General features: G+C 45.7%; 1 protein-coding gene across 1 annotated transcript in view; it reads left to right on the top strand.

Moving 5' to 3' along the window:
* The window catches only part of XXYLT1 (xyloside xylosyltransferase 1), a 165106-nt gene that overhangs the window by 96906 nt on the left and 42732 nt on the right, over positions 1-25468 (top strand). Inside the window, exon 3 of the mRNA XM_075571121.1 lies at positions 3199-3331. Within this exon, the coding sequence (XP_075427236.1) occupies positions 3199-3331 (133 nt within the window). The remainder of the gene's footprint in view (positions 1-3198; positions 3332-25468) is intronic.

Below are 25468 nucleotides of genomic sequence, written 5' to 3'. Positions count from 1 at the left end.
CCAAGAGCACTCGCTGAGAACCACTATACTGTACTTCCCAAGAGCACTCGCTGAGAACCACTATACTGTGCTTCCCAAGAGTACTCGCTGAGAACCACTATACTGTGCTTCCCAAGAGCACTCGCTGAGAACTACTATACTGTGCTTCCCAAGAGCACTTACTGAGAACTATTATACTGTACTTCCCAAGAGCACTCGCTGAGAACTACTATACTGTGCTTCCCAAGAGCACTCGCTGAGAACCACTATACTGTGCTTCCCAAGAGCACTCGCTGAGAACCACTATACTGTGCTTCCCAAGAGCACTCGCTGAGAACCACTATACTGTGCTTCCCAAGAGCACTCGCTGAGAACCACTATACTGTGCTTCCCAAGAGCACTCGCTGAGAACCACTATACTGTACTTCCCAAGAGCACTCGCTGAGAACCACTATACTGTGCTTCCCAAGAGCACTCGCTGAGAACCACTATACTGTACTTCCCTAGAGCACTCGCTGAGAACCACTATACTGTGCTTCCCAAGAGCACTCGCTGAGAACCACTATACTGTGCTTCCCAAGAGCACTCGCTGAGAACCACTATACTGTGCTTCCCAAGAGCACTCGCTGAGAACCACTATACTGTGCTTCCCAAGAGCACTCGCTGAGAACCACTATACTGTGCTTACCAAGAGCACTCGCTGAGAACCACTATACTGTACTTCCCAAGAGCACTCGCTGAGAACCACTATACTGTACTTCCCAAGAGCGCTCGCTGAGAACCACTATACTGTGCTTCCCAAGAGCACTCGCTGAGAACCACTATACTGTACTTACCAAGAGCACTCGCTGAGAACCACTATACTGTGCTTACCAAGAGCACTCGCTGAGAACCACTATACTGTGCTTACCAAGAGCACTCGCTGAGAACCACTATACTGTACTTCCCAAGAGCACTCGCTGAGAACCACTATACTGTGCTTCCCAAGAGCACTCGCTGAGAACCACTATACTGTGCTTCCCAAGAGCACTCGCTGAGAACCACTATACTGTGCTTCCCAAGAGCACTCGCTGAGAACCACTATACTGTGCTTCCCAAGAGCACTCGCTGAGAACTACTATACTGTGCATCCCAAGAGCACTCGCTGAGAACAACTATACTGTGCTTCCCAAGAGCACTCGCTGAGAACTACTATACTGTGCTTCCCAAGTGCACTCGCTGAGAACTACTCTACTGTGTTTCCCAAGAGCACTCGCTGAGAACCACTATACTGTGCTTCCCAAGAGCACTCGCTGAGAACCACTATACTGTGCTTCCCCATAGCACTCGCTGAGAACCACTATACTGTGCTTCCCAAGAGCACTCGCTGAGAACCACTATACTGTGCTTCCCAAGAGCACTCGCTGAGAACCACTATACTGTGCTTCCCAAGAGCACTCGCTGAGAACCACTATACTGTGCTTCCCAAGAGCACTCGCTGAGAACTATTATACTGTGCTTCCCAAGAGCACTCGCTGAGAACCACTATACTGTGCTTCCCAAGAGCACTCGCTTAGATCCACTATACTGTACTTCCCAAGAGCACTCGCTGAGAACCACTATACTGTGCTTCCCAAGAGCACTCGCTGAGAACCACTATACTGTACTTCCCAAGAGCACTCGCTGAGAACCACTATACTGTGCTTCCCAAGAGCACTCGCTGAGAACCACTATACTGTGCTTCCCAAGAGCACAGATCCACTATACTGTGCTTCCCAAGAGCACTTACTGAGAACTATTATACTGTGCTTCCCAAGAGCACTCGCTGAGAACTACTGTACTGTGCTTCCCAAGAGCACTCGCTGAGAACTACTATACTGTGCTTCCCAAGAGCACTCGTTGAGAACCACTATACTGTGCTTCCCAAGAGCACTCGCTGAGAACTACTGTACTGTGTTTCCCAAGAGCACTTACTGAGAACTATTATACTGTGCTTCCCAAGAGCACTCGCTGAGAACCACTATACTGTGCTTCCCAAGAGCACTCGCTGAGAACCACTATACTGTGCTTCCCAAGAGCGCTCGCTGAGAACCACTATACTGTACTTCCCAAGAGCACTCGCTGAGAACCACTATACTGTGCTTCCCAAGAGCACTCGCTGAGAACCACTATACTGTGCTTCCCAAGAGCACTCGCTGAGAACTACTGTACTGTGTTTCCCAAGAGCACTTACTGAGAACTATTATACTGTGCTTCCCAAGAGCACTCGCTGAGAACCACTATACTGTGCTTCCCAAGAGCGCTCGCTGAGAACCACTATACTGTGCTTCCCAAGAGCACTCGCTGAGAACTACTGTACTGTGTTTCCCAAGAGCACTTACTGAGAACTATTATACTGTGCTTCCCAAGAGCACTCGCTGAGAACCACTATACTGTGCTTCCCAAGAGCACTCGCTGAGAACCACTATACTGTGCTTCCCAAGAGCACTCGCTGAGATCCACTATACTGTGCTTCCCAAGAGCACTCGCTGAGAACCACTATACTGTACTTCCCAAGAGCACTCGCTGAGAACCACTATACTGTGCTTCCCAAGAGCACTCGCTGAGAACCACTATACTGTACTTCCCAAGAGCACTCGCTGAGAACCACTATACTGTGCTTCCCAAGAGCACTCGCTGAGAACCACTATACTGTGCTTCCCAAGAGCACTCGCTGAGAACCACTATACTGTACTTCCCAAGAGCACTCGCTGAGAACCACTATACTGTGCTTCCCAAGAGCACTCGCTGAGAACCACTATACTTTCCAAGATTTCTCTAACACTTTATTAACCAATAGCTTCGCGCTGAATATTACTTGCTAAGCTGAGGTCGGGTTCGCCCTGAAAATCTGGCCTGTTGGCTTGAGGACTGAACCTGGGGATACAGCTCTAATGAATTGGTATTTCCCAGATAATGACATTGGTTCACTTTTTCTTTTTTTAATCTGTAATAATTGTTTTTTAAAAACTTCTTGTGCAAATCAAGCCAGTTTGGAAGGAGCTACTGGAACTGCTTTCCTATTGGTGTTTTTCCTCTGGTTAAACTGACAATTTAGCTGTTTATTTCAGGTAAAAACTTTTTGAACGAGGATTTGTCCAGTCTTAAACGGGAGACCGCGGTCATGTCTTTGCGGACGATGCTGGTCTCGGTGTCCTACGTTATCCTGTTTCACTGACGCTTCCTTTCTTTGTGTCTTAGAAATATCGCGGATCATCCAGCTGGACTTGGATCTGAAGTTCAAGACCAATATCAGGGAACTGTTTGAGGAGTTCGACAACTTTGTGCACAGCTCTGTGATTGGGATAGGACAGGAGATGCAGCCTGTATACAGGTAATGAGTACAGTGAGGGTGTCACGTGGGGGAGATGTATACAGGTAATGAGTACAGTGAGGGTGTGTCATGTGGGGGAGATGTATACAGGTAATGAGTACAGTGAGGGTGTGTGTGTCATGTGGGGGAGATGTATACAGGTAATGAGTACAGTGAGGGTGTGTGTGTCATGTGGGGGAGATGTATACAGGTAATGAGTACAGTGAGGGTGTGTGTGTCATGTGGGGGAGATGTATACAGGTAATGAGTACAGTGAGGGTGTGTCATGTGGGGGAGATGTATACAGGTAATGAGTACAGTGAGGGTGTGTCATGTGGGCGAGATGTATACAGGTAATGAATACAGTGAGGGTGTGTGTGTCATGTGGGGGAGATGTATACAGGTAATGAGTACAGTGAGGGTGTGTGTGTCATGTGGGGGAGATGTATACAGGTAATGAGTACAGTGAGGGTGTGTGTGTCATGTGGGGGAGATGTATAGAGGTGATGAGTACAGTGTGTGTGTGTGTGTCATGTGGGGGAGATGTATAGAGGTAATGAGTACAGTGAGGGTGTCATGTGGGAGAGATGTATACAGGTAATGAGTACAGTGAGGGTGTCATGTGGGGGAGATGTATACAGGTAATGAGTACAGTGAGGGTGTGTGTGTGTCATGTGGGAGAGATGTATACAGGTAATGAGTACAGTGAGGGTGTGTGTGTCATGTGGGGGAGATGTATACAGGTAATGAGTACAGTGAGGGTGTGTGTGTCATGTGGGGGAGATGTATACAGGTAAGGAGTACAGTGAGGGTGTGTGTGTGTCATGTGGGGGAGATGTATACAGGTAATGAGTACAGTGAGGGTGTGTCATGTGGGGGAGATGTATACAGGTAATGAGTACAGTGAGGGTGTGTGTGTCATGTGGGGGAGATGTATACAGGTAATGAGTACAGTGAGGGTGTGTGTGTCATGTGGGGGAGATGTATACAGGTAATGAGTACAGTGAGGGTGTGTGTGTCATGTGGGGGAGATGTATAGAGTCTTTATGATATAATGATTTAAAAGGTACAGTCCCACTAGTATCATGGAGTTGAATGAAGTGAAAACACTCAGCACCACCTTCTCTACTATTTTAAAGGCCATTTTAAACCCTTGTTTTACATTGAATGTACAGGACTTATGTACCCTACTGTATATAGTACATAAGGAAATGATTTGTGATGCTTTGAACGCTATCATTTCATCTTCATTCACAAAATACCTTTAATTGTGGAAGTGTATTAAACGACCAGTTTTAACCCATTACACCTATTACTGCCATTTGTTCTCTCAGTTCCTAAGTGGAACTGCACCTGTGAGCACATTTCTTTTGAATCAAACAAAATCAAGATAATTTAGGGCAAATAATGACATTATTCCACTCTAAATCCACGTAATGCTTGCACCTCTGTAGAATCCAGAATGTCATTTCATTCAGCTGCTGTTCCAGTTCAGAACACTCATGTTATAAAAGTAGCATTTCATGTTCAAGGGGAAAACAGTTCCCTATTTTGTCTTGAACACTATTTCTGTAAACTGCTACATAATTGTCAAATAAAAGTATATATGCGCATCGGTCCGGTGTCTGTGAGGTGCCAGGCTGGAGTTTTTTCCAAAGACTCTACAATTGTAAATGTTTTTAATTAGTTTGGCTCTCTTGCTCTTAACTTATGAGCAGAGTAATTTTCAGTGTATTTCTGGGTACTGGAAGAGTTGATCACCCACAGTTCAGGCAGCTTCACAACCGCAAGACAAAAAAATACCTCCTTCTGTGACATGCAGATCTGAATAATCATAGACGTGGAGCTAGAATTGTGCGCTTGGACCTTTTTGTACCTTCATTTTTAAGTAAATGGGGCAGTGTTGCATACATTTATAAATGGGGCACTGTTGCATACATTAGTAAATGGGGCAGTGTTGCATACATTAGTAAATGGGGCAGTGTTGCATACATTTGTAAATGGGGCAGTGTTGCATACATTAGTAAATGGGGCAGTGTTGCATACATTAGTAAATGGGGCAGTGTTGCATACATTTGTAAATGGGGCAGTGTTGCATACATTAGTAAATGGGGCAGTGTTGCATACATTTGTAAATGGGGCAGTGTTGCATACATTAGTAAATGGGTCAGTGTTGCATACATTTGTAAATGGGGCAGTGTTGCATACATTAGTAAATGGGGCAGTGTTGCATACATTAGTAAATGGGGCAGTGTTGCATACATTAGTAAATGGGGCAGTGTTGCATACATTAGTAAATGGGGCAGTGTTGCATACATTAGTAAATGGGGCAGTGTTGCATACATTTGTAAATGGGGCAGTGTTGCATACATTAGTAAATGGGGGAGTGTTGCATACATTTGTAAATGGGGCAGTGTTGCATACATTAGTAAATGGGGCAGTGTTGCATACATTAGTAAATGGGGCAGTGTTGCATACATTTGTAAATGGGGCAGTGTTGCATACATTAGTAAATGGGGCAGTGTTGCATACATTAGTAAATGGGGCAGTGTTGCATACATTAGTAAATGGGGCAGTGTTGCATACATTAGTAAATGGGGCAGTGTTGCATACATTAGTAAATGGGGCAGTGTTGCATACATTAGTAAATGGGGCAGTGTTGCATACATTTGTAACTGGGGCAGTGTTGCATACATTAGTAAATGGGGCAGTGTTGCATACATTAGTAAATGGGGCAGTGTTGCATACATTAGTAAATGGGGCAGTGTTGCATACATTAGTAAATGGGGCAGTGTTGCATACATTTGTAAATGGGGCAGTGTTGCATACATTTGTAAATGGGGCAGTGTTGCATACATTAGTAAATGGGGCAGTGTTGCATACATTTGTAAATGGGCAGTGTTGCATACATTAGTAAATGGGGCAGTGTTGCATACATTAGTAAATGGGGCAGTGTTGCATACATTAGTAAATGGGGCAGTGTTGCATACATTTGTAAATGGGGCAGTGTTGCATACATTTGTAAATGGGGCAGTGTTGCATACATTTGTAAATGGGGCAGTGTTGCATACATTTGTCATGTAGACTGAGCCTCTCTGCTCTTCATTATTATTTACTATTTCATGTACTGAATTCTAAATCACTACTTAAGGGAACATCGCAATACTTTACAGTTAAAGAACAAATTAAAATGATATACAATTATTTTGTTAGACAGGAAAAGCCAGAAGGTAGAAATAAGTCTTACACCGAGCCTGAGACAGCGGTAAAGTTGATATACACTTGAGCTCTGGCGGTAGCGAGTTCCATAACTCTGAAGCTGCACACAAGAAAGCCTGTCTACCCAGCGTAAGGAGTAGTACCCTTGACACAGAGTGGCAGACCCCCTTGAGTACCTGAGATCATACTCAGTATCTCTCAGTGGCTTCAAACGAGACTGCAAATAGGCAGGCCCTTGGCTTTACAAGGTTTTAAAGGCTATTATGGCCAACTTGAACCGAACACGGAAGGTCACTGGAAGCCAGTGCAGATCGCGTAAGATTGGTAATATGCTCAAAGCGAGAAAGATGTCTCCGCATCCAAGCTGCAGTGTTCTGCACAAGCTGGAACATCCGCATCAGGTACACGGATAGTCTTGCATGTAAGGCATTCACATAGTCCAACCACGTAGACACAAAGGCATGGACCAGTGACTCAAGTTTCATAGATGAGTGGGTGCAAGCTCCGAATCAGCCTCAGATTAAAAAAACAGTCTTTACAATTGAAGCCACTTGGGCTCGCTTGTTGAGACTCTGGAGAAAGAGAATGCAGAGGTTACAAACCTGGGACACAGACAGGAGATGTACACCATTGATTAGGGGCAACTCGCAAACCCCCTGTCCCATACTCTGGCGTCTTGCACGCCCCAAATACATATAATTTCCCCCCCCCCCCAGCTGTTGTGTGCCTCCTGTCTGGCTTCCCTCTCTCCCTCACTGTCCCGTGCTGGGCTTCTCTCTCATGCCAGTGTGCATGCCGACGTCAGAGATTGGCCATGCACGGGACAGTGAGGGAGGCCCACGTCTTGGTTGAGCCGGGGCCCGGCGAACGGACAAAGCAGTCGGGCCTGACCTCTGGCCAGGTCCAATTACTTTACACGGCTGACCGTCCTCTTGTTGCCCCCAGGCCATGGCTCTCCCCAGCTGCGGGCATCTCTCACTGGCGCAACATACTAAGAGGTGCGTAACCTACTAACACACAGATAGTTAGGGCTTGTACTGTTTCTTTAGTCTCCAAAGGGAGTAGGCTTTCTTTTTATGCTTTGTGTTTTGCCTAAAAGACACTGTGCGCCCAATGTTTTTTTTGTGGAGAAATAAACCACGCAACGTTTTGGTTCACCCTAAAATGTATGTGTGGACTCTTAACTGATGTCGCCTACGGGCCGCTCCGTCACAGTTACGCACAACAGTGATCACTTTATAATACTCCATGCACAGTATTGTTTTGCAATGTTGCATGTTCCTTTTATTTGGTGAATCAGACCGAAGCTTACTTTGCAGGGGTGCACGTTGTGACTGTTTAGTTTGTGATTTTATTACTTTGGTGTAGTTTTAAATTGCAATGTTTTTGATGAGGTTTTCGATCTGTAAACTATACGTATATGGCTCTAGCGCCTAAACATACATTCCTGGGCTTCAGTTAAAATGAGTCATGCAACTATTATAACGTGTTGAATATGCCTGTCAGGGATCATTAACCCTTTCTATGTCAGAGGGGCCCTTCTGGCAGAAAAGGGGTTATTGGCTCACTGTAAGAAAGATCTACCGCGGCCCAGTGGCTAGCTCTCTTGGGCCCGTATTCACTAAAGCTGACACCCTTTAGTGAATAAGGCTTTGGTATCTTGCAGCTGAGGAATATCTCCTCAAGTTTTGAAACCTGTAAGCTGTGTTTCATAATTTTCTAAAAAAGCAGAAATATAAAGGGGGTTTGCATTTGGGCAAGTGAGTGGGTTATGTATGTTTAGGAGGCGAGTGCCTCTAGAAGCAGCCCAAATTCTAAGCATGTATAGGTGTTGCAAGAATATAAAATCCCTTGCCACTATTATATAGAAAAATAGTTTGGCTGGTCATGTTCAGAGACCTAGAAGACAGGTGATACTTGTAATTTGACTACCTGAAAAACATCCCATAATGCCAATTCCTGCAGAACAAGCCGTTTCCCCTCAGTGTCGCCGTTGGCTTATACACCAGGGCTGTGTGGTGGTGTGCATGGTCCTCTTACCCGTCTATACACCATGGCCCGTATTCCTGTGAATCGGCGTCCTTGTGCCTGGAGATTCCCTTTTCTCCAGCACCGGGAAATGGCTTCGTAGCGTATTGAATAACCGAGGCTGGTTCTCATTAAGCTCCAATGAGGGGTATCTGGATGTAATCTGGCTTTCTAGACTATTGACCTAGATGGCAGTTACCCGGCATCGAGCTTGGTGACGTCTCCTGAGTGCGCGGGTGCTTTGAATGTTGGTTCCTTTTCTCGTTGGTACAAGTGACCAAGATTTGCTTCTGCAAAGCTGTGCGTGTTTAGCTCAGGGGGGCTGCCTGAGGCGCGGAAGGTGTTTTGTGATACGGTGTTAGATGGAGCTGGCATTTACACGGAAAGTTCAGTGAGAAACAGCCAAGGGAAATGCCGGATGTGATCAAACAGACAGCTTCGCTTGCAGGGAGATGGAGGAAGAATAAGAAATAGAAACTAATTGGATACTAAGGTCCCACACACAGATGTAGTCTTTTTAACCCCTTCAGTGCCAGAACAGATTGATTACTCTTGTTTTACTGCTGTAATACACAGATTGCTCTGTTGCCATTGTAAAAATGGCCTTACCAAAAGTATTATAACTGTGCTTGATTTAAAAATACATGTATTTAACACTGAGGCCAAGCGCTCTGAACTGTATTTTAGAAAGAAGGATTGAAGCAATAGTTTTTTGGTGTAAAGGTTAGATGTGCAAGGCAAAATGCTTTCTCAAATTCCATTTTCTCTAGGATGAAAGTGGAATTGTGATGGTGTAAATAAATAAAGTATTGGGACTCTAGCTGTGAAAATAAAAAAAATAGTATTACGCTATGCTCCTCTAGTACCAACACACTTTTGCTTTATTGTTGCATAGTTTTGCCGACTACTCCAAGAATCTCCCACATGAATCAGCTCTGGGCCAAACAATGACATTTCCAGCCATAATAACAATGTCTGCTTTCCACAACACGACTATTCAACACATGGACCTACGTTCCTCTGAAAAGTAGGGCAGGCACCAGTAATGAATGACACGCCGCTGTGTCTATAAAGGTGCCTTTTTCTATGTACTCTCATGATGCCGCCCATAGAGCGCGCGACCGAAGAAGTGCGACCGCGCGTTTCTCGGCAAGACAAAGAATTCTGTCTTTGCTGTGCGATGGCCGTGTCACGTGTGCGGTTCAGCCAATGAGGGCGAACCGCTCACGTAAAGTCACCGCTCCTCACCGTGCACGACATCGCAGATACCTAGTGCATGTTTGACGCGAGTGGCAGGCGTGCGTGACGTCGAGCGCGCATGCCCCTCTATAATCGCAGCCTAAGATGCAACAAGTGATTAGCACTCATTCATCCATTGGGTGGTTTCATTATTAACAAAAGGAAGCTAGAATGTGAGGTCGCACACACAGAGCCGCACTTCCGTTTTCTTTGTGATTGTCCTCAGACTACTCCCTTAATAAACATATTTGGAATGGACATATTTACATGTGCCCAAGGAATGCTTTCCTGGCCCTGTATCAACAAAGAGGACTTAACATTCCAAGAAGGATTTTACTGAACTAATCATTTGATGCATGGAATATCACTGGACTTCTATCTGCTGTGATTCTGCCCTAAAGAAAAAGAAGATTTATGAGCATTTTTCTCTCTCTTTCTTTTAGCATGAATTCCAAAAAAGGAAAAGTTCTACAAAAGTAAAAAAAAATGGTAATGCCATAGAATGAGTTTATGCATTTACAAGGAAGGGTTAAATTATTTTTTGCAACAGAAGCCATATCTGGTTCAAGCCACTAGCTGTCTTCCATATTGTAACGGGTGCCCGGCACAAACTGGACTGAACCGCGAGGCTGAGGTGGGGGGGGGGGGGGGGAAACGACCAAAGGCAGCGAGATCGCGTCCGGAATGCAGAGTCGGTGGTCGTGGGTAGCCGGGTCAGGGTTGGAGAAGGGAGGATCGTCGGATTACTTGCCGTGGTCGTTGGTCGGAGGAGGTGTGGATCATTGGGGTCACTAGCTGTGGTGGAGGGTTGGAGATAGATAGGATCGTTGGGAGATAGCCATGGTTTCCGTAGTACTGAAAGATAAAGGTGTAACGCGTGGCTCACCACAAACCAGACGCGACCACGAGGCTGAGGTGGGGAATTGTATAAACGCCAACCCATAACCGCGAGGGCACGCCTAGAGTGTAGATTGGTCTTGCATGCCGGGTCAGGAGTATAGAAGGTAGAGTAGTCGTTTATACTTGCCGGGTCTGGATTGGAGAGTAGCGGATCGTTGCGGAACTTTGCCAAGGTCAGGATTGGAGAGTGGAGAGTAATTGTTGCGAGGATAGCCGAGGTCAGAAGTAGAGAGTTCAGAATGGTCATACGTAAGCCGGGTCAGGAGAGGAGAGATGCGGAGTTCAATTACGAAACATGGGTCAGGCAGAAGCAGGCACAAGGCAGTATGCAGCAAGGTACAAGGCAGGAATGCAGCAAGGCACAGAGTCACACAAGGTTATGCTCAGCAATGAGTGAATGAGCATAGCAGCTATTTAAGGAGCCATCAACCAATGGAGAGCCAGGGCGCAGCAGAAGAGGGAATCCTATAGGCTGCTGGGTCATGCAGGTGTGCCCTATGACACAGCCCGATTGGAAGCGGAGGCGGAGCTACGTGTCGTGCGCGTCGCCGACGTGGAGGACCGGCGACCTGGTCGCGCGTCACTTGCGCACTGCGCATGTCCCTCTGCAGAGCGTGCCCGAGTTTGAGGCGGTACCGAACCCGCGACAATCCGCACGCATCACTGGGATCAGGGGGCGGAGTCCGGGATGCGCGTCTCTCCCGCGCCAGGCCTGCTTGTCACAGGAGCAGGGGCGGTAACTGGGAAGGAGGTTACAGGGGAGGCTGGGTGAACGAACGTGCCGCACGCCTTTGCGGAGGCGAGGCTTGGAAACGGAGCCCGCGGAAGGACAGACTGCGCGCAGTCCCCGGACTGTGAGATTGCGCATCCTGGGCGTCTGTTGTGGCAGGGGTTCTCAGGTGCGGAGAAGGTCTCCAGCAGCCAGAATGGCGAATCCTCACAAAAGGGCAGCGAGGCAGACGAGAAGGCAGGAGTAAAGTGCTTGTGACTAACACGACGTCACAGGAAAATAGCAACTATGCTGAGCCAATTTGCAGCAGCATTAGCTGAGCATATAAAGGGAGATGAGTCAATCATAGAGGAGTGCAGCAGCAGAAGCTGCCGCAAGAATCAGCCTCTTGATTCGTTGCTTAGAGATTTCAGCACAGTAGGTAGTGACGAGGGATAACAGTAGTCAGTTTGCATCAAAGTCTGGAGCGGAGTCTGCTGCTGATGCTGCCGTCTCGGGGGCGACGCCCACGCCCGATCCTCACAGTATCCCCCCCATCAGGCGATCCAGGCATGGCTTCGAAGGGTATCTCTGGTGGAAAGCCTGTACCAGGTGAGGAGCGTGAAGTCGATCCTTGGGGATCCAGGTATGTTCTTTAGGGCCAAAGCCCTTCCAATGAACAAGGTACTGAATGTTACCTCTGGACAGTGTGGAGTCCAGTATCGTTTGCACCTCGAACTCCTGTTGTCCTTCCACTAGGAGAGGTTCCGGAGGAGATGCGGGCACAGGAGACCTGGAATACTGTACAAAGGTTTTTAGTAAAGAGACATGAAATACTGATGGGATCTTCATGGATGGTGGAAGACTTGGCTGGTATGCTTCCGGATTGATCCTCTCAATGATCTCGAAAGGCCCGATGAACTTGAGATAATTTTGCTGAGGGTGCCTTTAACCGTATGTTTCTAGTAGACAGCCATACCTTGTCGCTGGGATGGTATACTGGCCTGTCCCGACGATGCCGATCCGCTTGTGTTTTTTGTGTGGCCACTGCTCTCTGAAGATTTTTCTGAGTCTTCCCCCATACAGTAGCTCCTGTTGGTGCTGGGTCTGGTTATCCACAGCTGGGACTCCGGATGCAGCTCCTGGGGAGGGAAGGGCAGAGGGATGAAAACCAAAGTTAACAAAGAAGGGTGACTCCTGTGATGACTGGAGATCCGCCAGTCATCTTGGGTTTTGGACACAAAACAGCGGATAAATTGTTCAAGAAACTGGTTAGTTCGCTCAGTTTGTCCAATAGACTGGGGATGGTACGCGGAAGAAAAGTGCAATGATATCCCCAGATACTGTCAGAAGGCCCTCCAGAATTTGGAGATTAACTGCGAACCCCGATCCGACACGACATGAGGAGCTCCATACAGTCACAAGATATAAAATCTTTGATCTTGTATTTATCACCAGAATGATGAGATTCAAATTCTATAAACCGAATTGAACACCAAATTAAGAGGGTTTTGGTTAAGATAAATCAAAAAGGCATCCAGAGATTTCACATCCCCCTTCCAAACAAAGAGGATATCATCTATAAAGCGTTGGTACATGACCAGGCTTGCCCCAAGGTCCGCTCTTGACCATAGATACTGGTCCTCCCAATAGCCTATAAGGAGATTGGCATACCCCAGGGCAAACCTGGTCCCCATCGCTGTACCCTTTGTCTGCAAGAAAAACTTGCTATCAAAAATAAAGAAGTTGTGGGTTTCAAATAAACTGGATACATTCCAAAAGGAAATCTATCTGCAAAATTTCTAAATCGCCACGGGTCTCCAGAAAATATTTCACTGCTTTGCAGCAATCATCTTGCTTAATCACAGTGTATAAAGATGTAATATCACTGGTAACAAGAAAATAATTATTTTCCCATTTTAATTCGGTAAGCTTCTGCAAAATATGCGTAGTATCTTGAGTATACGATTTTAATTCAGTAACGTGTGTCTGGAGAAAAATATGTCTACATACTTGGAAATGTTGGCTGTCAATCCCGGACACTATTGGACGTCCCGGGGAATTATACAAATCCTTATGTATTTTGGGCAATATATACAGGATGTGGCTAATTGGTTCTTTAGTTTTAAGAAAAGAATCATTGAGTATCCCCCAAATTTTGCCTTTGTCCAGAAGAATATTACGACCATGCAAAAATAGCTCTGTGGGTTTACTATCTAATCTTGCATATGTATCGTTATCCTCTAGGAACCTTTAGATTTCCTTTAAATATTTATCCCTAGCCCCTTCTAAAAAACTTAATGCGTTTAATACTTATATAGACGTTAATAAGTTTGTCAGGAAACTGACTTTAAAAAGTTTTTCCATAGTCGAATTAATATGGATCAATATCCAGTAATACCAGTAAATTCAGAATATAAGCACACGGTTTTAAAAACTACATCCAAATTCAATCCAACCTTCTGCAAAGGTAATTTTATTGAAACTTTTCAGTCATTGGTATTAGATGACTGGGAAAAATTAGAATCTAAACAGAATTCCATCAAATTATCACACAATCTATCTGTACCCCAAAACAAAGCGCTAAAAGAGATTCAAAATACCGAGCAAATAGTTATCCGAGCTGTGGATGAAGGTGGGAGTACTGTAGTGATGGATATGGGGTAACAGTGCAGAGGAAGCTTCCCCAGTGAAGAAAATCCCTTCTGATTGAGCCAAGTTTCTGCATCTGTATAGAGGAACGAAGTGAAGTCTGGTTATGTGGATTCCTTCACCAACGTATCCAGCGAAGAGTATTTGTGCTGCTTGATTTGAATTTATATCTTGTAAGTGAAGCTCTTTATAGCAGGGAATATCTATCTATTTTTCACGGATTACACTATGTTCTGTTTATGTTTTCCTCTCCTGTGCGCAATAGGTCCTCTTTGCAACTCCCCACTCAGAGGCCCACAGAAATGCAAAGTACCGGCTGCTGAAATGTACTTTAAATAAACGGTGTCACTTATACCTAATGCACTTACAATACAACCATAACTGTCTTTCCTCCCCACTTGCACTGTGACATCTTATGCATTTACATGCCATCCTATGGTCTTGGTGTGTCCTGCTTTAATGTCATTGGTGCTTACACATCATCTAATCCTACTAATCCTGGTTAATTTGAATGTTCTCTTAGGACCTTACATAACCAGCAGCTGTAACATAATGTGATGTGCTGCATTCTGAGAGACATTAATTACAGTTAATAGCTGCTACAAAGACTTCAGAAATTCTGTTTTTGATCTGATCGTGCTAATCCATGAAATGTAGTCACACTTGAACTTGCATTTCAAACTCTATTATTAGCCCATGTATTAGAGGTTAAAGCATTTGTAAAGATGCCAGGCAATGCAAGGTGGTTTATTTTAATCTGTTTAAGCAGAACGTCCCAACATTCTGCCATTTGCTGTTATTTGGAGTGATATGGGTGGGAAGTACAGTACAATATGTTCATTTCATGTGCCGTATAAAGCAGTTCTCATTTCCTCCGGCTCACCAGATTGTATTCACATTGACTGTAGTCACAACTCCCTTTTCTTGCTTGAACACAAGGCAAATTCCACCGCCCCCCCATTTTTGGAAATGAATATCCTGGGTCTCTCTTCACTTCCAGGCCCTGGAATGTATTTTCTTTCTTGCCGATAATGTACTTTTATTAAGGCAGCCGACTGACAGACATCTATCACCTCTTCCAGGTTGGGATTTTTTGTTCACTGTGTTGAACTATTTAATAATATTTGGAGGGCTCTAGGATACGTCAGTTTAATTGTTAGGGGTAGTATAGTTCTTCTATAAAGATATCACAGTATAAAACATAACTCTGTAGTGCTTTCTATCAATATAACCCAATAAATGAAGGCACTCCAGTGGTCTCAATAGAAAAAAGCAATGAATTAGTTCAAAATGATCAACGTTTCAGTCCAATCTCAGACATTTGTGCTTTATACTGTATCAATACATAATCTTAACAACTTTGAAAGAAAGAGAAAGCTGCACACCAGATTGTAAATGTGTAACACTGCTGACTGCAGGACAGGATACAGACCCGCAGGGCAGAGGTAAGGAGTAGTACACCAACCTTGGCCGGGGATCTGAGGCCTGGGATGCAGGGGAAGACAGATCCGGTTGCGGGGAAGGTGCAGAAACAGGCAAGGGGAAGACTCAGGACCCAAACAAGGAAGGAGGAACCAGACTAGAACAAGGCAGGTTGTACTGGACTAGAACAAGGCAGGAGGTAATCCGGTCCAGGCAGGGGGCAAGACAAACAGGATCAAAGGCAGAGCAAGGCATAGAGTACGTTGCACGAGCAAAATCAGGTAGCAACTGCCTGCTATTTAAAGGCCAGCGGCAGCTGCTGACAATGAGAGCCAGAGTGAGGCTTACTTCCTGTCAGGGGGGGGGGTAAGGGCAGGATTTGCCAGGAGGTAAGATGGCCACGCTTGCTTCAATGGGGATGAAGTTACTTCCTGTCTGCAACTAAGGGCAGGATTTGCCAGAAGCAAGATGGTAACGATTGCTTCTGTGAGGATGATGTCACTTCATGGCAGCGGCCATCTTAGGTATCGAACAGATCCCTTATAAAATTCCACTTCCATTCTTGTACAATTTATACCCTGATGAAGTATGCTTGATCTACGAAACGCCTTGGATTGATTTATATGTATTTGGGCACTTGCCTTTATTACTTCATGATCACTGTTAGTTCATACTGTGCCTGCGGTGTATTAGTCCCATAGTAGAGGGAGTGGCTCAGTGAGTAAAGACACTGACTGGCACTGAGTTTGAAGCAGGGGAACCTGGTTCAATTCCCGGTGTTGGCTCCTTGTGACCTTGGGCAAGTCACTTTATCTCCCTGTGCCTCAGGCACCAAAAACATAGATTATAAGCTCCACAGGGCAGGGACCTGTGCCTGCAAAATGTCTCTGTAAAGCGCTGCGTACAACTAGCCGCGCTATACAAGAACATGCTATTATTATTATTGTTCTAGTGCTGGATGGGAGCATTATGTGACGCAATCCAGTGACGTCATCGGTCACCGCCAGAGGCACTAGGAGCTTTTCTGCATACATTGAGGGTACTGAGCACCTTAGCCGACAGTAGTAATCCGGACCTCCACGGACCAGGAAGCAAGCTGCCGCTATACCCTTTGATGTCATCCGATAGCAGACGCTGGATACGAGGACGCCTGAACACGAGGACGCCTGAACACGAGGACGCCTGAACACGAGGACGCCTGCATTCACCTGGTTCGGGAGAAAACGACGACGGTCGTACACGAAGTGTTAGCTGGTTGTCTGCTGTAGTGGTATACAACTGCCCCGGAGGGCAAAAAAGTGAAACCTCGCTTCAAACGGGGTTCAAAGGGACATAAATAATTAAAAGATCCCTGAACACTAGTGCACAGGGTGGTGCTCACTGGGGAAGGCAACATATGGAAAAGTGAGACGGGAAAGTATCCCCTTAAGTAGTCGCACACACCTCAAAAATTACAACTCTATTTTATTAACGTAATTAAAATAAAGTGTAAGGGATACTGGACAAACAAACACGTGAACATATAATAAAAATCAGAGTGTAATTAAACATGGGTGACTAGTGATATAGCAGAAACACTTGGAGGGTATATAATTAAACTCTCTACCACAAGAAAGTACATCTGTGTGTGTTTATTTTGATCACAGTTGTCCTACTGAGGGAACAGAGAATGGATTCCCTGAATTCCTAGAGACCCTATTATTTGTGGGGTTCTCATGGAAATTGCATATCTCCCATAGTTCTAAGTCTGCAAAGTCTTAGGTAAATAACCAACTGTCTAGGTTGAAAAAGTCTGTGTATCACAACCTAAACCTTAAGTGGGTGGGTATAGTCACCCCTCCACCACTAGGTATTGGTTACTTCAACGCCCAGTTAGATAGTACTGGGGACTGCACACCAGAAGGAAGTGGCCTCTGTGGTGCTTTAACCAGTAATCAGCTGTAATGAAGCTGATAGCAGAATACAAGGAAAATCTGTCTGGGGGTGCAACTAGAGAGAGTCTGAGCGTTCTTGCTGTCCACGGCTACAGTCTCCGAAACGCTCAGACTAGCAGGACTCCCTTGCCGCTCCGAATCAGCCGACGTCGCAGGCTTGCTGACGTCGCACGTACCTGACGTACGTTTCACCAATAGGCTCCATCGGGGGCGGTTTGCTACTGAAACCCCATGATTTTTATACCTCCTATGATTGAGGGAAAACCGGACAGCCAGGCTCCCGATTGGCCGAAATGACGCTTCAATCATGACGTCACGTCGCGTCGTATAAGGCCCGCCTCTCATATCCCATGCGGGTGATCTCATTCGTTCCCAGCACATCCAATAGGAGAGGGGGCGGATACACTCTTATACATGGTACATTATGCCGAGCTCTTGCAGGAGGGACTATGCTTTTATTCCCTCCCCCTTATAGCTGATTCGCTGTAGAGAGATTGTAACACAAAGTTTACTCGAATTGGATTTGGCTATGAATGAACTGTCAGCACCAGTTTTAAAGCATGTGAATACTGCTATAGCTGGTGCAGATAGACATGTTGATACAGTAGCAAACCGCCCCCGATGGAGCCTATTGGTGAAACGTACGTAGGGTACGTGTGACGTCAGCAAGTCTGCGACGTCGGCTGATTCGGAGCGGCAAGGGAGTCCTGCTAGTCTGGGCGTTTCGGAGACTGTAGCCGTGGACAGCAAGAACGCTCAGACTCTCTCTAGTTGCACCCCCAGACAGATTTTCCTTGTATTCTGCTATCTGCTTCATTACAGCTGATTACTGGTTAAAGCACCACAGAGGCCACTTCCTTCTGGTGTGCAGTCCCCAGTACTATCTAACTGGGCGTTGAAGTAACCAATGCCTAGTGGTGGAGGGGTGACTATACCCACCCACTTAAGGTTTAGGTTGTGATACACAGACTTTTTCAACCTAGACAGTTGGTTATTTACCTAAGACTTTGCAGACTTAGAACTATGGGAGATATGCAATTTCCATGAGAACCCCACAAATAATAGGGTCTCTAGGAATTCAGGGAATCCATTCTCTGTTCCCTCAGTAGGACAACTGTGATCAAAATAAACACACACAGATATACTTTCTTGTGGTAGAGAGTTTAATTATATACCCTCCAAGTGTTTTTGCTATATCACTAGTCACCCTTGTTTAATTACACTCTGATTATTATTATATGTTCACGTGTTTGTTTTGTTTGTCCAGTATCCCTTACACTTTATTTTAATTACGTTAATAAAATCGAGTTGTAATTTTTGAGGTGTGTGCCACTACTTTAGGGGATACTTTCCCGTCTCACTTTTCCATGTCTGCTGTAGTGGTAACATGTACCCCCAACATGCCATATTTTAAAGATTGAATTTTGTGTACGCGCATTACTTGCCTGTCTTACAATATCACATTATACCAACCATAATATACTGTGAGAGTTGTGCGCTGTATTTTTCCGTTTTCTTTTAACAACTTTGCCACCAACAATGTGTAACGCTTGCACTCACCACGAACGAGGTGGGACCCTGATACTGAGGTGGGAAAGTATAGAACTGCGCACCCACAGCAGCGGAGGCGCGGCCTGGGGGGGGGATAGTCAGGATCGCCGGGTCTGGGTTGGAAAGTGGGTTAGTCGAGATACTTGCCAAGGTCATGGGTAGGTGCCAGGAGGATAAACAAAGTCTGAAGTGCCGTGGTCAAGTGTTGGAGCCAGGAGGATAGTAGATAGTCTGTTTGCCGTGGTCAGGGATGGAGAAGGTCGGTAGGTCTGAGGTAAGCCGGGGTCGGTAATCCAGAGCAGGGTCCAAAGTCTAGCCGGGTCGGTACACAGGGAGGCAAGCAGCAAGAAAGGTTAAACACAAGGCACAAGGCAGAGACAGAGACGTGGGAACACAACGCTAACAAAGAGGAAGTGACAGAGCTGGGCATATATGGAGACGAGTCCAATCGAGAGAAGGGGGTGGAGTAGAGGAGCTGCCTCTGCGGAGGAAGGGATAGGCTGTGAGAAACAGGAGACAGGTGAGGGCAATACCAGAGTTAACGCGCAGCTGGGGAGCGGTGCATGCGCGTCATGTGAGCGCGCTGCACAAGCGGAGGGGCGGAGCCCAGCTCCGTAGGAACTGTGAAAGCCCTGCAGGGGCGCGTGTGCTCTGTAATGTGCGCGGGAGGCTGTACAGCAAGAGGCAAAGAGAACGCATGCCGCGGGTGACGCACTCTTGGATCACTTGCAGCGGGATGCTGGGCAGCAGGAGGTAAGGAGGGAACACGCCGCAAAGGACGTGATCCCCGATTCCTTACACGATGTTTGAATAGTTCATACGCATGAGTAAGTGTCTTAAGGTGTTGGAGATCAAATGTTAAATCCTTGAAGCTATGTGCAAGAATTAAGGGGCGAATAGGTACAAGTTGAATGATTCATGTACTATAGTAGTGTGGTTATCTTTTATTTAAACATATGCTCTCAATGTAATGCACTTTCACAGACTGGTCATCACGGCTGTTTATGAAATACTTTGATTCAAATCACAGGTCATGTTGGAACAATATTACAGAAGAAATTCTCAGTATGTGAATTAATGAAAACATTGTATTCCCTATTGGAGATGTGCACGTTTTTAGCAGGAATTTGCGAATCATGCGAAACTTACATATTTAAATGTGCGTGCACGTCAGGCATACTTCTGTAGTTTGCTATAGCTGTTTGCCAAGTGCACGCAGGCAATAAATTGTCTTTTCAGGCTGCTGCAGCGCGGCGTCCGCTTCGTGAGCTGGTTCAGACAATGAAGGTGAACGCCACGCCTCCCCAATCCCCATGCAGCCAAGTGCACAGGTCGCGTAGGTAGGATAAGCTCTGCCTAAGGCTGAAATTATACAGCCAAGTGCCCGCTCGCAACCGCGTGCTTAGCCTCCCGCACTCCTGCAGCCCCAGCGATCTGTGAATATGGCTGCAGGAGATTGGGGAGGTGATCTAGGGGCGTGGTGAACGCGTCACAAAGCTGAGCCACCATGATAATAGATAATTACGGTATATCCAGCTCTCGTACTTGGTCTGTAGTACATTACTACTGTATGTCTATAAAACTATGTTATCAGTCCCTGTAATTTTCATCTCTACTTTTAATTTCTTAAAACACTCTCTTGGGTTCTGCAGTTTCTATATATTTGGAAGAATCGATTTTTATGTCCAGTTGTATAGAAAACATGTTGGGCTGCAATTCTGGCCTTTATCTTCGGTATGCTCTTATGTCGATCACTTTTGCGGCTGTAGATGGTACAGTATATAGTACATGTGTGTCGTGTGTATATATGGTGCATATGTATATACTGTACAGGCATACCCCGCATTAACGTACGCAATGGGACCGGAGCATGTATGTAAAGCGAAAATGTACTTAAAGTGAAACACGACCTTTTCCCCACTTATCGATGCATGTACTGTACTGCAATCGTCATATACGTGCATAACTGATGTAAATAACACATGTGTAACAGGCTCTATAGTCTCCCTGCTTGCGCACAGCTTCGGTATACTGTAGGTAGGGAGCCGGTATTGCTGTTCAGGACGTGCTGACAGGCGCATGCGTGAGCTGCCATTTGCCTATTGGGCGATATGTCCTTACTCACGAGTGTACTTAAAGTGAGTGTCCTTAAAGCGGGGTATGCCTGTATGTGGGTTTTTTCTTTCTTTAAACCTTTTTTTTTTTTTTTTTTTAATCCTTCTACATTTTATCACAAAATCCCCCAGTAATGTATTTTTTTTATTTTAGATATTTAGAAATGGTGGTGTAAAATAATATTTGCATAAATCTTCAACATGAGTAAGATCCATAAACCTATAAATGTATATAGGGCCACCTACAGTGGTCTAAGTTCTCTGAGGTTTTGATTTGACTCACTGTGAGAACTTAAAAGCAGCAATCCCCCCTCCCCCTTCCCCCCTCCCCCTTCCCCCTTTCCCCTCCCCCCTTCCCCCCTCCCCCCCTCCCCCCTCCCCCCTCCCCCTACCCCCTTCCCCCCTCCCTCCTCCCCCTTCCCCCCTCACCTCTGCCATTTTGTTTTTACAGGATAAGTGCTGTGGGGTTCCCTGGAGCTGAAACTCACTATTGTCAACTCGAGGGACTTCCCGCCCCCTCTGGTTCCTGAGCTACTTATCAGTAAAGTTAATGGGCCTAAATTTCTCTCCAGGAGAAAAAAAATGGCTGTAAATCCTCGGGCCAATTGGAAGCTGTCAAATCATCTGTTGTGGCATCCTATTGGGTGGCCATTTAATTCTCCTTTACTAACCAGGAAGTAACACCGATACCTTTTACCAGTCAGTATTCCGGGAACCGTGTCCCCGGAGGCGAAAATAGCCCAGTTCAGCTCTGGAGAACCCTGGTTCCAATCCTGAAAAAACAAAGAGGTTTCAGTTCTATGAAAAGAGATAGGAAAAGCAGCCACCTTAATGTATTGGGTGTCTTCCTGTAAATGAAGTACATTCTTAAATGAAAGCTGCAGCTGTCAGTAACTCGTGAGAACAAAGAACCATTTATATGAAAACAAATTGCCTTTAGAAGCCTGGGACCCTTGCTGGTAGGACAAAGCTCGGGGCCCGGGCAGCTCTTTTGAATTGACTGGGATCAAAATACCTAATTTAAACATCTCATAAAAGCCAAGCAAAGCTTTTCATTCCATCTGCTGAAAAGTGATTGCATTTTGCTGTAAAACAGAACCGTTGGGTGACCTTTTGAATGGCATATTCTCTATTAAACATAGGTGAAAAATATGTTTCTAACAAGGTCTCCTCTTTGTATTTGCTTTACCACTACAGGAAATTAGCAATATTTCAAGCAAATGCGATGTTTAATTTATTTAAAGGTAGTTTAACGAATTTCTAGACTTCTCTACCAGAGAGGCGAACTACGCTGTGATTTGGCATTTATAATAATCCTGTAAAGAATATTTGACATATTTCTCAAAAATAAATAATCAAATTGATAATTTTAGTGAAGCGTGTGGATAAAAGAGGAGGGGGTAATGTTTGTCCAGCTCCAGGGAAGGGAACTTCTAATGAAAAATAAGCAAATATTTGAAGATATTTTGGGGTGCTATTCAGTACACCACAATCCTTTGCAAAACAAGACTTTAATAGTAATTTTATAGCTGATACTTCGCGCAGCTCCCCCAAATAATTGGGATGAGTTCATGGAAACACTGAATGTTAGAAGGAAGGATCTGCTCCAAAATGAGAATAGTTTTCCATCTGAAGTTCCAAAGAACAAGATGTGAGCAGCTGTATGCGTCACACAAGCTGTGCGCCTATCAGCGCTGTGCGCCTCATAGCAAACCTCACAAGCCTCTGTTCACCAGGTGGAAAAAACAACTTTAAAAAGTATTTTAAATTGCTTCTAGTTGTCTGATTTTGGTAAAACTGCATTATTAACCCAGATTTAACCCCTCAAACATGGCGCTGCCATTGGCTCACGGTGGCCCTGGGTGGGCTTGCACCTACACTATACATAAAAGATAATGACCGTTGTACTGAGGTGAGAACCTCACCTTTCACCTTTATTATCACATACTAATGGACTTTGTTTAAAAATGTAGGCGGTGATCTTTAGGTCAGGTCCCCAGTGGCCACAGCTGCGAGCGTGACGGCGAGCGTGACGCACACAAGGCCCCAGTCGGCATGTGTGCTTGAGCGCACAAAGCGCGATGCGTGATCGCCTTGGCCAAAAGACAAGAGTTTTGTATTTTTGCGCGCGGCGTAGCATTGGCCACTTCACAGCGGCTGTTCAGCCAATGAGGGCGAACCAGCAGCGTGATGTCATGGCCGCGCCCAACCTGCCCCATCCCTGTCGGATCTCCTGCTCTTCACTGCACGCACAACCACGGGTTGTGGCTGAAACAGGTGCACGCGCGCCACCAGACGCACCGTCGCGCGTGCTGCCGTGACCACTGGGCCGTAGCCCAACACTGACTGTCACCATAAGATAAATCACTTTGTTTTAAAAACAAAACATTTTTTTTGCTGCAAATACTTTTTACTCTCTTAATACTGGTTATTATCTTTTTTTATACCAGATATCTTCTTACATTGTTTTTATTTCTCCAGAGGGTTTAAAAATGGCTTCTTTTTCCTCTCTCTTAGGCAGCATCAGATTTACATGCAGTAAATTACATGTATTTTTTATGCTATAAATAATATATAAATAAAAACAGTGGGAACTATCTATGCTCTTTCTTGTATTTCTGAAATGTTTTCAGGGGAAAAAAATCACCTTTAAATAGCAAGCAAAGAAGGTATTTTTATCAGGATTTTTCTGTATTAGATGCATCATTTGTTAAAAGAAAACAAACATAGATTTAATATTGAAGAAATATTAGAGATTATTACACTTTAATGGGAAAACGTAGCTGCACATTTGAAAGACATTCTGAGTAAATGAAGCTCTCAAAGAGGTAAATGTTTTCATCGCTATTTCTCGGAGCTGTCGCCGTTTCTGAAGACTTCCAGTTCTCAACATAATGTGAGCCTCAAGAAATTCCTCGGCACATCTAACAGCCGGCACTGAGCAATGAGGTGACATACAGATACATTAGGGCATCTCTGGATAGGTGCTGCAATGATTTCATATTGTTTTTTGATACGTATCCAAGAGCTGTCAGCAACTAATAGAAAAACTGCAGAAAAAGTCAGTTCAGAAGCAAAGGGCACGATATATCAGCACGCCGCATCCCAGAGGCACATTACACTGTACATACATTTATTTATTATTGCATCCAAATCCTGATGAACCGCACATTGAATAACATATTATAACACAGACTTGCTGCTGTGAATTATAATTACTCGGTGAGGACCACTTGACTGTAGATTTAGTGTCTATTTCAGAGTTTTCAAAAGGGGTTCCCCCGGGCATCTCTAAAGGGTTCCCCCGGGCATCTCTAAAGGGTTCCCCCGAGCATCTCTAAAGGGCTCCCCCGGGCATCTCTAAAGGGTTCCCCCGGGCATCTCTAAAGGGTTCCCCCGGGCATCTCTAAAGGGTTCCCCCGGGCATCTCTAAAGGGCTCCCCCGGGCATCTCTAAAGGGTTCCCCCGGGCATCTCTAAAGGGTTCCCCCGGGCATCTCTAAAGGGTTCCCCCGGGCATCTCTAAAGGGTTCCCCCGGGCATCTCTAAAGGGTTCCCCCGGGCATCTCTAAAGGGTTCCCCCGGGCATCTCTAAAGGGTTCCCCCGGGCATCTCTAAAGGGTTCCCCCGGGCATCTCTAAAGGGTTCCCCCGGGCATCTCTAAAGGGTTCCCCCGGGCATCTCTAAAGGGTTCCCCCGGGCATCTCTAAAGGGCTCCCCCGGGCATCTCTAAAGGGCTCCCCCGGGCATCTCTAAAGGGTTCCCCCGGGCATCTCTAAAGGGTTCCCCCGGGCATCTCTAAAGGGCTCCCCCGGGCATCTCTAAAGGGTTCCCCCGGGCATCTCTAAAGGGTTCCCCCGGGCATCTCTAAAGGGTTCCCCCGGGCATCTCTAAAGGGTTCCCCCGGGCATCTCTAAAGGGTTCCCCCGGGCATCTCTAAAGGGTTCCCTGCAATTTTCAGGTCATTTACATTTTTTCCAAATATAGAAGAATTTATAATGCATCTGATCTCAGACGCGCTATTAGAGAGGGTTGGGGTTCCTTACAATGCATCTGATCTCAGACTCGCTATTAGAGAGGGTTGGGATGCCTTACAATGCATCTGATCTCAGACGCGCTATTAGAGAGGGTTGGGGTTCCTTACAATGCATCTGATCTCAGACGCGCTAATAGAGAGGGTTGGGGTTCCTTACAATGCATCTGATCTCAGACGCGCTATTAGAGAGGGTTGGGGTTCCTGACAATGCATCTGATCTCAGACGCGCTATTAGAGAGGGTCGGGGTTCCTTACAATGCGTCTGACCTCAGACGCGCTATTAGAGAGGGTTGGGATGCCTTACAATGCATCTGATCTCAGACGCGCTATTAGGGAGGGTTGGGGTTCCTTACAG

Source organism: Ascaphus truei, chromosome 14, assembly GCF_040206685.1.
Source record: "Ascaphus truei isolate aAscTru1 chromosome 14, aAscTru1.hap1, whole genome shotgun sequence".
Lineage (NCBI taxonomy): Eukaryota > Metazoa > Chordata > Amphibia > Anura > Ascaphidae > Ascaphus > Ascaphus truei.
This window is presented reverse-complemented; position numbering and strand designations above follow the sequence as displayed.